Source organism: Passer domesticus, chromosome 6 (genome assembly GCF_036417665.1).
Source record: "Passer domesticus isolate bPasDom1 chromosome 6, bPasDom1.hap1, whole genome shotgun sequence".
In the NCBI taxonomy this organism is placed as follows: Eukaryota; Metazoa; Chordata; class Aves; order Passeriformes; family Passeridae; genus Passer; species Passer domesticus.
In genome coordinates, this window is record NC_087479.1 from 62,487,666 (window position 1) to 62,500,665 (window position 13,000).

The 13,000-nt window shown below is 63.5% G+C and overlaps 1 protein-coding gene across 1 annotated transcript; it reads right to left on the bottom strand.

Moving 5' to 3' along the window:
* Window positions 1-7,871: 7,871 nt before the first annotated feature.
* On the bottom strand, window positions 7,872-9,271 carry LOC135302346 (serine/threonine-protein kinase pim-3-like). The gene is made up of 4 exons (XM_064422716.1): window positions 8,574-9,271; window positions 8,300-8,476; window positions 8,094-8,228; window positions 7,872-7,975 (listed from the first exon to the last, which is right to left on the bottom strand). The coding sequence occupies exons 1-4, from the start codon at window positions 9,193-9,195 to the stop codon at window positions 7,872-7,874; spliced, it is 1,038 nt and encodes a 345-aa protein (XP_064278786.1). The 5' UTR covers window positions 9,196-9,271.
* Window positions 9,272-13,000: the final 3,729 nt, after the last annotated feature.

Below are 13,000 nucleotides of genomic sequence, written 5' to 3' on the forward strand. Positions count from 1 at the left end.
CAGGGATGGAGAATCTTGCTGGGAGCAGCCTCAAGAAGGGACGGAGGCTCCTGGAGGAGATGAACGAGCCACAGCAGGGCAGGTGGCCTCGCTTCACCAGCTCCTCCAGTTCTTTCCACAACGCCTGCCACATCCCAGAGTAGAGCGGCGCGCGTGTCCCACTGCGATCCCAGAGCAGCAGCATCAGTTCCTGCAGCTCCTGGGCCACTGCCACGCAGGGGCCGCAGCTGCAGGGCCTGCCCAGGGGGCTCGCGGGAGCACGTGGCCGCTTGCGGAGAGTGGCCCGAGGCCTGGGGGACCTGGGAGCCACAGGGGCTCCTCGGTTCCAACGTAAGCCTCTGGGCCGGAACCCGGGGCGCTTCCTCCTCTTTGCTGTCCGTGTCTGCCGGCTCCGTGGTTGCCGGTGGCCAGCGGCCCACCAGACAGCCACAGCGGCCAGCAGCAGGACCAGCGCAGTCAGCAGGACGCCACCGTCACTCATGGCTTCGGCACGTCCCATCGCGACCGCACTGGCAGCTGCGGGCGCTGGCCCGTCTTCAATAGCCACAGCGCGCTGATGTCACAGTGCTGCGGCCAGCACAGCCCTGGGGCATCACAGCCCTGCCTCACGCCAGCCCTCAGCCCCTTTGTGCCGTCACAGCCCAGCCCGCCTCAGGGATCAGCCGAACCGGCTCATGGCTGAAGGCGGACATGGCCGCAGAAAACCTGGTGGGAGTAAGAACGGGAGCTCAGCCCGTTGCAAGGAATCGTTCCCTGGAGCGAGTGGCGCACCAGGACGAGTGCTGGTGCCAGCAGCGGCAAGCCCACGGCTCCCAGGACGTTTCAGCATTACCAGCTGGAAACACCCACTACTCTGTGCCTGAGAAGACCCTCCAGAGGCAAAGGGAGTTGAAGTTCCTCTGTCTCTGGGGAGCTCTCCTGAGCTGGCTGTTGAGGGCGGCAAGAGTTTCTTGTTAGCAGCTCACTGACTTCTGCTGTGCCCCTGCTCTAAATAAATCGGCATTTGCCAAGGACCGCTCATTGTTCTCCCACTGCTTTGGCTTGGACTGGGATTCGGTTTCCTTCTTCCCAACAGCTGGCACACGTTGCGTTTGGATGGGAGTGGTGTGCATCAAACAGGGGTGGTTTGGTTTCTGCTGAGCAGGGCTTGCCCTCTTCAAGGACTTTGCAGTGGTGTCCCTTGGTACTCCTGTGCAATGTTTTCCACTGGGACGGGAGGGATGAGCGTTGAAGACAGAGGCAAAGAATGCACCTTAAACACCTTTGCCGTGTCTCTGTCCGTGTTTCTGAGGTGACCATCCACATCCTGGAAGGGGACAATGTTATTTCGGCAATGGTTTGTTTGTTTTATTTTTTTCTCCCCCAATAATGTATTTAAAACCACTCTTCCTATCGTGCCCCACATTTCTGGCCACCTTCGTGTCCCGCTGCGCTTTTGCCACACCAAATTTCTCCCTACAGTGGCTAGAAGCATCTGTGTATTCTTCTCCTGACCTGGATTCCACGGGGCACACAGCTCCTTTTTCCATCCTCTTTCCCAGAGAAGATGCCTGTCCAGGCAAGCCGGCCTTCCGCCTCGCCTGCTTGGCTTCCGACATTTGGGCATTGCCTGCTCCTGTGCCCTTAGGAGGTGATGTTTCCAAAGCGCCCAGCACTGATGGACCCCAGTACCTTCAAAAACATTTTCCCCGGGGACCTTGCTTAGCAGTTGCCTGAGCAGCCTGAAGGCTGCTCTCTTCATGGTCCAAGCTGAGGCTTTGCTGTCCCTTTTCCTCTTGTCAGAGGTTTGAGCCTCCATTTATTTGTGGTCGCTGTGGCCAAGACGGCCGCCAATCCCCGCTTGGCCCAGGGCAATGGGGCTCGGACGGCAGCCTGGCTCTAGGGGGGCTGAGCTGGAGAGTCCTGGGCTGTGGGGGGCTCCTCCCTTGCTGGGAGGAGGCTTCCTGGGGAGGAAGAGGCATCTGGCATGAGCCACGAGGCCTGGTGTGCATTTGCCTGCTGCCGATGGGAGGGAAAGAAGGAGGAAGAGTTCATCGGGGTTCAACCTGAAATGATGTTCTGCTGCTTCTGGTTCTTCTCAGAGCTTTGGAGAGGAGACGTCTCTGTCCCTGACACCCGCCGACCCTTGGAATGCACACGCATAGTGACCCGTGTGTCACTTCAGAAAGCACCAGGAAGCCCTTGTCACTTTGTTGAAATGCAGCTGTTGTTTCACTGTTGCTTTTCTTGGCTCGGTAAAGCCCCTCCTACCCGCACTACAGCCTGTGCTTGAAGACACAAAAGTACCATCCTGGAGGAAAGGCACGGAAAGCTTGACAAAGGCTGAAGGGAGCACTCCGATTACCCCTTTTCCCAAGAGGTTTCTTTAGCTGAAGTTGCTGACAAGGACCAGACTTGACGCACCGCAATGGGTTTGTTGTTGTTTTATTTTTCGGGTCCTCAGTCCTGCGTGGGACTCGGTAAGTGGGTGCTGCAGAGGCTCCAGCAAGGCATCAAAAACGCCTGCCCCGCACCCAAGGGTGGCGCAAGATCTCCTCCAGCTCAGGCCTGTCCGCGGGCTGCTTGGCTAAGCACCACCGGATCAGATGTTGGCACTCTGGGGAGAGAGGCCAGAAAGCGCCGGTCACGGGCAGAAGGCTCCTGCCCAGCTGCCCCCGGCGCCCGCGGGGCCCGGGCCGTGCTGCGTGCGCTCAGAGCTGCGCCAGCTGACCGACCGCCTCTGCCCCGCGCGGGAGAGCGGCACGGCGGGACACGGCCGCCTCCTTCGGCCGCGCGTGCCACGCTGACCCCGTCGGGCACGAGCCACCTGCTGCGGCCGGCCCTCGGGGGCAGATCGACGTTGCGGGGAGCTGCGTGAGGGCCACGCCGGGCTGTGCGCCGCCACCTGCCGAAGCCCGCCTTCTTGAGGCCGGACACCAACCTGGAGAGACCTGCTGCCAGAAGAAGAGCTGCCCCAGCACGATGTCACGGTCGTCCCTGAAGGGGAGGCGCCCGCAGACCATGACGTACAGCAGCACGCCCAAGGACCAGGTGGTCGCCGCATGGCCGTGGTAGCAGCCGAGACAGATCCACTCGGGCGGGCTGTACTCGTGTGTTCCTAGGGGAGACAGGCGGCACTGTCCAGGCGCACGCTGCTGCCTTCCAGAGCCTAGGGCCAGGCTCCAGGCTGAGGCAGGGGCTGCACCCGCGGCCACGGCTATCCCCCGAGGCCACCCGGCGCCCCCCAGCCAGCTGGCCAAAGCCAGGAAACCATTCTGCAAGGCAGAGAAGGCCAGCGGAGCAGCCCAAGCCCTCGTGGGCCTGCCGAGCTGGCTTTTGCCGCCCCCCTCTGTCGGCAGGGCCGGCAGCCGGCTCCTGGGGCACGGCATCTGCCCCGCGCCAAAGGGCAGCCGGCCGAAGGCCGCAGCCCAGCAGGGAGTGGGGATGTGCAGTGCCTGGCACTGGGAGCAGGGCCCGGGCCGTGGGCTCACCGGCAAAAGACGTGTAGGCCCGCTCCTGGAGGAAGGTGCCGCAACCGAAGTCGATGAGCTTCAGGTCGCCGCTCTCCGGGTCCACGAGGAGGTTCTCCGGCTTGATGTCCCGGTGCAGGACGCCGCAGGCGGTGCAGTGCTGCACGGCCTCCAGCACCTGGCAGAAAAGCCAGCGCGCCATCTCCTCGCACAGGAACTCCTGCTCCATCAGGAACTGCAGGAGATCCTGCGATGCCTCCGGACGCTCCATCACCAGCACGAAGCTGTCAGGCAGCTCAAACCAGTCGAGGAGCTGGATGATGTTGCGGCAGCCAGAGCCCACCTTCTCCATGAGCACGATCTCCATGGGCACGCGGGTGCCGTTGGGCTGTGAGGAGGAGAAAATCAGTGCCTCCCTTCAGCAGGCCTGATGCTGCCCTGGGGCTGCGCTGCGCCCTGCCCGGGATGCCCCAGTGCCCCCTTGCGCAGCCTCCCTGGTGCTTGGGCTTCCTCCCGCCCAGGGGATGCTCGGGGGTGCCCCCTGCCCCCCGGCCCCACCACCGGTGTTCGGCACGCCCAGGCCCGCGATGCCGCGGCTCGCAGGCTGAGCCCAGGGCCCCCACCATCCCCCGCCTCCCACTCCCACTCGGCGCCTCGGGATTCTCCCCGCCCGTCCCGCTCTGTCCCGCTGGCCTCGCTCACTCACCAGCTCGTCCCACTGCAGGACGCTCTCCCGGGCCACGCGTTTGATGGCCACCTGCGAGCCATCGAGAAGAGGAGGGCTGAGCTCGAGCCCTGCCCCTCCCCACCGCTGCCCCTCCTCCCACGCCCGGCCGTTGCGGCCACTCACCGGGCTCCCGTCGGAGAGGCGGATGCCCGAGAAAACGGTGCCGAAGCCACCGCTCCCCAGCTGCGGGCCCAGCTGGTACAGCTCCTGCGGCTTCTTCTTTTGCCCTGCGGCCGAGAGCGAGCCATCAACCTTGCGCCCAGGAAGCCCCCAAGTGCCCGTGAGTGGAGCGGGCCGGGCCATCGCGGGCCGCATTGCTCTCACCTGCTTCCTGCTGCGCGCCGGGCAGCGGCCACCGCCTTGCAGCCGACGGGCCGGCGAGCGGCAGAGCTGGGCCAGCCGAGCGCGCACGGGCGGCTGCAGGAGCCCCCGCGCAGCGGGGCAGGGCGGCACCGTCGCTGTCCCCGGCGTCGTGGGCTGGACTCTGCTCTTGATGAGCGCCGGGGCTACAGCCCGAGGCTTGGCACAGGGGCGTCCCGGGAGCAGCTGCAAGCCAAGGAGGGCTTTTTGAAGCCGTGCCATCAGAGGCACTGGAAACAGCCAGCGACTAGGCTGCTCTCAGGGGCCCCGGCCTGGCCTGGCCGCGCCCCTCAAGAGCCCCGCGGGAGCCACGGACAGCTCCTCAGGAGATCTCACCTGCAATTAGAAAGCCCTTCGAGGCAGTCGAGGGCTGCCGTGGGACAGCTTCCTGGAGGTGGAGGAGCCTCCTTGGTGTCTGGAGGCTCGTCTGCACCACCAGGCTCGGGCTGTCGCCAGCCGGCACAAGGGGCACAGCGCCCTGGCAGCTGTGGGATGGACACTGCTGGCTCCAGGACGCTTGCTGCTCCGCCACCTTCTCCTCAGAAGGCTCCCCTGGATGGGGCTGGGCTCCCATTTGGACTTCTGGGCTTTCCCCGTCCACGTCGATGGTCAGGGCTACGCCGGTGTTGTTGGCGTCCACGAGTCCAAGGGAGCTGTGAGACCTGTCCCCGGTCTCCGCACCTTCTGCGGGCTGACAGGTCTCACTGGGCCTCTGCGAGGGATGGAGGCTGTCAGAGATAGCAGAGGCTCCTGGCAGCATGCAGGGTCTCTGACAGCCTGAGGTTCCCTTATGGATGGCGGCTCTCCCCTGCTGTGCCATCCTTGCAGGCCTTGAGGCTCTCCCAGGGATGGAGAATCTTGCTGGGAGCAGCCTCAAGAAGGGACGGAGGCTCCTGGAGGAGATGAACGAGCCACAGCAGGGCAGGTGGCCTCGCTTCACCAGCTCCTCCAGTTCTTTCCACAACGCCTGCCACATCCCAGAGTAGAGCGGCGCGCGTGTCCCACTGCGATCCCAGAGCAGCAGCATCAGTTCCTGCAGCTCCTGGGCCACTGCCACGCAGGGGCCGCAGCTGCAGGGCCTGCCCAGGGGGCTCGCGGGAGCACGTGGCCGCTTGCGGAGAGTGGCCCGAGGCCTGGGGGACCTGGGAGCCACAGGGGCTCCTCGGTTCCAACGTAAGCCTCTGGGCCGGAACCCGGGGCGCTTCCTCCTCTTTGCTGTCCGTGTCTGCCGGCTCCGTGGTTGCCGGTGGCCAGCGGCCCACCAGACAGCCACAGCGGCCAGCAGCAGGACCAGCGCAGTCAGCAGGACGCCACCGTCACTCATGGCTTCGGCACGTCCCATCGCGACCGCACTGGCAGCTGCGGGCGCTGGCCCGTCTTCAATAGCCACAGCGCGCTGATGTCACAGTGCTGCGGCCAGCACAGCCCTGGGGCATCACAGCCCTGCCTCACGCCAGCCCTCAGCCCCTTTGTGCCGTCACAGCCCAGCCCGCCTCAGGGATCAGCCGAACCGGCTCATGGCTGAAGGCGGACATGGCCGCAGAAAACCTGGTGGGAGTAAGAACGGGAGCTCAGCCCGTTGCAAGGAATCGTTCCCTGGAGCGAGTGGCGCACCAGGACGAGTGCTGGTGCCAGCAGCGGCAAGCCCACGGCTCCCAGGACGTTTCAGCATTACCAGCTGGAAACACCCACTACTCTGTGCCTGAGAAGACCCTCCAGAGGCAAAGGGAGTTGAAGTTCCTCTGTCTCTGGGGAGCTCTCCTGAGCTGGCTGTTGAGGGCGGCAAGAGTTTCTTGTTAGCAGCTCACTGACTTCTGCTGTGCCCCTGCTCTAAATAAATCGGCATTTGCCAAGGACCGCTCATTGTTCTCCCACTGCTTTGGCTTGGACTGGGATTCGGTTTCCTTCTTCCCAACAGCTGGCACACGTTGCGTTTGGATGGGAGTGGTGTGCATCAAACAGGGGTGGTTTGGTTTCTGCTGAGCAGGGCTTGCCCTCTTCAAGGACTTTGCAGTGGTGTCCCTTGGTACTCCTGTGCAATGTTTTCCACTGGGACGGGAGGGATGAGCGTTGAAGACAGAGGCAAAGAATGCACCTTAAACACCTTTGCCGTGTCTCTGTCCGTGTTTCTGAGGTGACCATCCACATCCTGGAAGGGGACAATGTTATTTCGGCAATGGTTTGTTTGTTTTATTTTTTTCTCCCCCAATAATGTATTTAAAACCACTCTTCCTATCGTGCCCCACATTTCTGGCCACCTTCGTGTCCCGCTGCGCTTTTGCCACACCAAATTTCTCCCTACAGTGGCTAGAAGCATCTGTGTATTCTTCTCCTGACCTGGATTCCACGGGGCACACAGCTCCTTTTTCCATCCTCTTTCCCAGAGAAGATGCCTGTCCAGGCAAGCCGGCCTTCCGCCTCGCCTGCTTGGCTTCCGACATTTGGGCATTGCCTGCTCCTGTGCCCTTAGGAGGTGATGTTTCCAAAGCGCCCAGCACTGATGGACCCCAGTACCTTCAAAAACATTTTCCCCGGGGACCTTGCTTAGCAGTTGCCTGAGCAGCCTGAAGGCTGCTCTCTTCATGGTCCAAGCTGAGGCTTTGCTGTCCCTTTTCCTCTTGTCAGAGGTTTGAGCCTCCATTTATTTGTGGTCGCTGTGGCCAAGACGGCCGCCAATCCCCGCTTGGCCCAGGGCAATGGGGCTCGGACGGCAGCCTGGCTCTAGGGGGGCTGAGCTGGAGAGTCCTGGGCTGTGGGGGGCTCCTCCCTTGCTGGGAGGAGGCTTCCTGGGGAGGAAGAGGCATCTGGCATGAGCCACGAGGCCTGGTGTGCATTTGCCTGCTGCCGATGGGAGGGAAAGAAGGAGGAAGAGTTCATCGGGGTTCAACCTGAAATGATGTTCTGCTGCTTCTGGTTCTTCTCAGAGCTTTGGAGAGGAGACGTCTCTGTCCCTGACACCCGCCGACCCTTGGAATGCACACGCATAGTGACCCGTGTGTCACTTCAGAAAGCACCAGGAAGCCCTTGTCACTTTGTTGAAATGCAGCTGTTGTTTCACTGTTGCTTTTCTTGGCTCGGTAAAGCCCCTCCTACCCGCACTACAGCCTGTGCTTGAAGACACAAAAGTACCATCCTGGAGGAAAGGCACGGAAAGCTTGACAAAGGCTGAAGGGAGCACTCCGATTACCCCTTTTCCCAAGAGGTTTCTTTAGCTGAAGTTGCTGACAAGGACCAGACTTGACGCACCGCAATGGGTTTGTTGTTGTTTTATTTTTCGGGTCCTCAGTCCTGCGTGGGACTCGGTAAGTGGGTGCTGCAGAGGCTCCAGCAAGGCATCAAAAACGCCTGCCCCGCACCCAAGGGTGGCGCAAGATCTCCTCCAGCTCAGGCCTGTCCGCGGGCTGCTTGGCTAAGCACCACCGGATCAGATGTTGGCACTCTGGGGAGAGAGGCCAGAAAGCGCCGGTCACGGGCAGAAGGCTCCTGCCCAGCTGCCCCCGGCGCCCGCGGGGCCCGGGCCGTGCTGCGTGCGCTCAGAGCTGCGCCAGCTGACCGACCGCCTCTGCCCCGCGCGGGAGAGCGGCACGGCGGGACACGGCCGCCTCCTTCGGCCGCGCGTGCCACGCTGACCCCGTCGGGCACGAGCCACCTGCTGCGGCCGGCCCTCGGGGGCAGATCGACGTTGCGGGGAGCTGCGTGAGGGCCACGCCGGGCTGTGCGCCGCCACCTGCCGAAGCCCGCCTTCTTGAGGCCGGACACCAACCTGGAGAGACCTGCTGCCAGAAGAAGAGCTGCCCCAGCACGATGTCACGGTCGTCCCTGAAGGGGAGGCGCCCGCAGACCATGACGTACAGCAGCACGCCCAAGGACCAGGTGGTCGCCGCATGGCCGTGGTAGCAGCCGAGACAGATCCACTCGGGCGGGCTGTACTCGTGTGTTCCTAGGGGAGACAGGCGGCACTGTCCAGGCGCACGCTGCTGCCTTCCAGAGCCTAGGGCCAGGCTCCAGGCTGAGGCAGGGGCTGCACCCGCGGCCACGGCTATCCCCCGAGGCCACCCGGCGCCCCCCAGCCAGCTGGCCAAAGCCAGGAAACCATTCTGCAAGGCAGAGAAGGCCAGCGGAGCAGCCCAAGCCCTCGTGGGCCTGCCGAGCTGGCTTTTGCCGCCCCCCTCTGTCGGCAGGGCCGGCAGCCGGCTCCTGGGGCACGGCATCTGCCCCGCGCCAAAGGGCAGCCGGCCGAAGGCCGCAGCCCAGCAGGGAGTGGGGATGTGCAGTGCCTGGCACTGGGAGCAGGGCCCGGGCCGTGGGCTCACCGGCAAACCACGTGTAGGCCCGCTCCTGGAGGAAGGTGCCGCAACCGAAGTCGATGAGCTTCAGGTCGCCGCTCTCCGGGTCCACGAGGAGGTTCTCCGGCTTGATGTCCCGGTGCAGGACGCCGCAGGCGGTGCAGTGCCGCACGGCCTCCAGCACCTGGCAGAAAAGCCAGCGCGCCATCTCCTCGCACAGGAACTCCTGCTCCATCAGGAACTGCAGGAGATCCTGCGATGCCTCCGGACGCTCCATCACCAGCACGAAGCTGTCAGGCAGCTCAAACCAGTCGAGGAGCTGGATGATGTTGCGGCAGCCAGAGCCCACCTTCTCCATGAGCACGATCTCCATGGGCACGCGGGTGCCGTTGGGCTGTGAGGAGGAGAAAATCAGTGCCTCCCTTCAGCAGGCCTGATGCTGCCCTGGGGCTGCGCTGCGCCCTGCCCGGGATGCCCCAGTGCCCCCTTGCGCAGCCTCCCTGGTGCTTGGGCTTCCTCCCGCCCAGGGGATGCTCGGGGGTGCCCCCTGCCCCCCGGCCCCACCACCGGTGTTCGGCACGCCCAGGCCCGCGATGCCGCGGCTCGCAGGCTGAGCCCAGGGCCCCCACCATCCCCCGCCTCCCACTCCCACTCGGCGCCTCGGGATTCTCCCCGCCCGTCCCGCTCTGTCCCGCTGGCCTCGCTCACTCACCAGCTCGTCCCACTGCAGGACGCTCTCCCGGGCCACGCGTTTGATGGCCACCTGCGAGCCATCGAGAAGAGGAGGGCTGAGCTCGAGCCCTGCCCCTCCCCACCGCTGCCCCTCCTCCCACGCCCGGCCGTTGCGGCCACTCACCGGGCTCCCGTCGGAGAGGCGGATGCCCGAGAAAACGGTGCCGAAGCCACCGCTCCCCAGCTGCGGGCCCAGCTGGTACAGCTCCTGCAGCTTCTTCTTTTGCCCTGCGGCCGAGAGCGAGCCATCAACCTTGCGCCCAGGAAGCCCCCAAGTGCCCGTGAGTGGAGCGGGCCGGGCCATCGCGGGCCGCATTGCTCTCACCTGCTTCCTGCTGCGCGCCGGGCAGCGGCCACCGCCTTGCAGCCGACGGGCCGGCGAGCGGCAGAGCTGGGCCAGCCGAGCGCGCACGGGCGGCTGCAGGAGCCCCCGCGCAGCGGGGCAGGGCGGCACCGTCGCTGTCCCCGGCGTCGTGGGCTGGACTCTGCTCTTGATGAGCGCCGGGGCTACAGCCCGAGGCTTGGCACAGGGGCGTCCCGGGAGCAGCTGCAAGCCAAGGAGGGCTTTTTGAAGCCGTGCCATCAGAGGCACTGGAAACAGCCAGCGACTAGGCTGCTCTCAGGGGCCCCGGCCTGGCCTGGCCGCGCCCCTCAAGAGCCCCGCGGGAGCCACGGACAGCTCCTCAGGAGATCTCACCTGCAATTAGAAAGCCCTTCGAGGCAGTCGAGGGCTGCCGTGGGACAGCTTCCTGGAGGTGGAGGAGCCTCCTTGGTGTCTGGAGGCTCGTCTGCACCACCAGGCTCGGGCTGTCGCCAGCCGGCACAAGGGGCACAGCGCCCTGGCAGCTGTGGGATGGACACTGCTGGCTCCAGGACGCTTGCTGCTCCGCCACCTTCTCCTCAGAAGGCTCCCCTGGATGGGGCTGGGCTCCCATTTGGACTTCTGGGCTTTCCCCGTCCACGTCGATGGTCAGGGCTACGCCGGTGTTGTTGGCGTCCACGAGTCCAAGGGAGCTGTGAGACCTGTCCCCGGTCTCCGCACCTTCTGCGGGCTGACAGGTCTCACTGGGCCTCTGCGAGGGATGGAGGCTGTCAGAGATAGCAGAGGCTCCTGGCAGCATGCAGGGTCTCTGACAGCCTGAGGTTCCCTTATGGATGGCGGCTCTCCCCTGCTGTGCCATCCTTGCAGGCCTTGAGGCTCTCCCAGGGATGGAGAATCTTGCTGGGAGCAGCCTCAAGAAGGGACGGAGGCTCCTGGAGGAGATGAACGAGCCACAGCAGGGCAGGTGGCCTCGCTTCACCAGCTCCTCCAGTTCTTTCCACAACGCCTGCCACATCCCAGAGTAGAGCGGCGCGCGTGTCCCACTGCGATCCCAGAGCAGCAGCATCAGTTCCTGCAGCTCCTGGGCCACTGCCACGCAGGGGCCGCAGCTGCAGGGCCTGCCCAGGGGGCTCGCGGGAGCACGTGGCCGCTTGCGGAGAGTGGCCCGAGGCCTGGGGGACCTGGGAGCCACAGGGGCTCCTCGGTTCCAACGTAAGCCTCTGGGCCGGAACCCGGGGCGCTTCCTCCTCTTTGCTGTCCGTGTCTGCCGGCTCCGTGGTTGCCGGTGGCCAGCGGCCCACCAGACAGCCACAGCGGCCAGCAGCAGGACCAGCGCAGTCAGCAGGACGCCACCGTCACTCATGGCTTCGGCACGTCCCATCGCGACCGCACTGGCAGCTGCGGGCGCTGGCCCGTCTTCAATAGCCACAGTGCGCTGATGTCACAGTGCTGCGGCCAGCACAGCCCTGGGGCATCACAGCCCTGCCTCACGCCAGCCCTCAGCCCCTTTGTGCCGTCACAGCCCAGCCCGCCTCAGGGATCAGCCGAACCGGCTCATGGCTGAAGGCGGACATGGCCGCAGAAAACCTGGTGGGAGTAAGAACGGGAGCTCAGCCCGTTGCAAGGAATCGTTCCCTGGAGCGAGTGGCGCACCAGGACGAGTGCTGGTGCCAGCAGCGGCAAGCCCACGGCTCCCAGGACGTTTCAGCATTACCAGCTGGAAACACCCACTACTCTGTGCCTGAGAAGACCCTCCAGAGGCAAAGGGAGTTGAAGTTCCTCTGTCTCTGGGGAGCTCTCCTGAGCTGGCTGTTGAGGGCGGCAAGAGTTTCTTGTTAGCAGCTCACTGACTTCTGCTGTGCCCCTGCTCTAAATAAATCGGCATTTGCCAAGGACCGCTCATTGTTCTCCCACTGCTTTGGCTTGGACTGGGATTCGGTTTCCTTCTTCCCAACAGCTGGCACACGTTGCGTTTGGATGGGAGTGGTGTGCATCAAACAGGGGTGGTTTGGTTTCTGCTGAGCAGGGCTTGCCCTCTTCAAGGACTTTGCAGTGGTGTCCCTTGGTACTCCTGTGCAATGTTTTCCACTGGGACGGGAGGGATGAGCGTTGAAGACAGAGGCAAAGAATGCACCTTAAACACCTTTGCCGTGTCTCTGTCCGTGTTTCTGAGGTGACCATCCACATCCTGGAAGGGGACAATGTTATTTCGGCAATGGTTTGTTTGTTTTATTTTTTTCTCCCCCAATAATGTATTTAAAACCACTCTTCCTATCGTGCCCCACATTTCTGGCCACCTTCGTGTCCCGCTGCGCTTTTGCCACACCAAATTTCTCCCTACAGTGGCTAGAAGCATCTGTGTATTCTTCTCCTGACCTGGATTCCACGGGGCACACAGCTCCTTTTTCCATCCTCTTTCCCAGAGAAGATGCCTGTCCAGGCAAGCCGGCCTTCCGCCTCGCCTGCTTGGCTTCCGACATTTGGGCATTGCCTGCTCCTGTGCCCTTAGGAGGTGATGTTTCCAAAGCGCCCAGCACTGATGGACCCCAGTACCTTCAAAAACATTTTCCCCGGGGACCTTGCTTAGCAGTTGCCTGAGCAGCCTGAAGGCTGCTCTCTTCATGGTCCAAGCTGAGGCTTTGCTGTCCCTTTTCCTCTTGTCAGAGGTTTGAGCCTCCATTTATTTGTGGTCGCTGTGGCCAAGACGGCCGCCAATCCCCGCTTGGCCCAGGGCAATGGGGCTCGGACGGCAGCCTGGCTCTAGGGGGGCTGAGCTGGAGAGTCCTGGGCTGTGGGGGGCTCCTCCCTTGCTGGGAGGAGGCTTCCTGGGGAGGAAGAGGCATCTGGCATGAGCCACGAGGCCTGGTGTGCATTTGCCTGCTGCCGATGGGAGGGAAAGAAGGAGGAAGAGTTCATCGGGGTTCAACCTGAAATGATGTTCTGCTGCTTCTGGTTCTTCTCAGAGCTTTGGAGAGGAGACGTCTCTGTCCCTGACACCCGCCGACCCTTGGAATGCACACGCATAGTGACCCGTGTGTCACTTCAGAAAGCACCAGGAAGCCCTTGTCACTTTGTTGAAATGCAGCTGTTGTTTCACTGTTGCTTTTCTTGGCTCGGTAAAGCC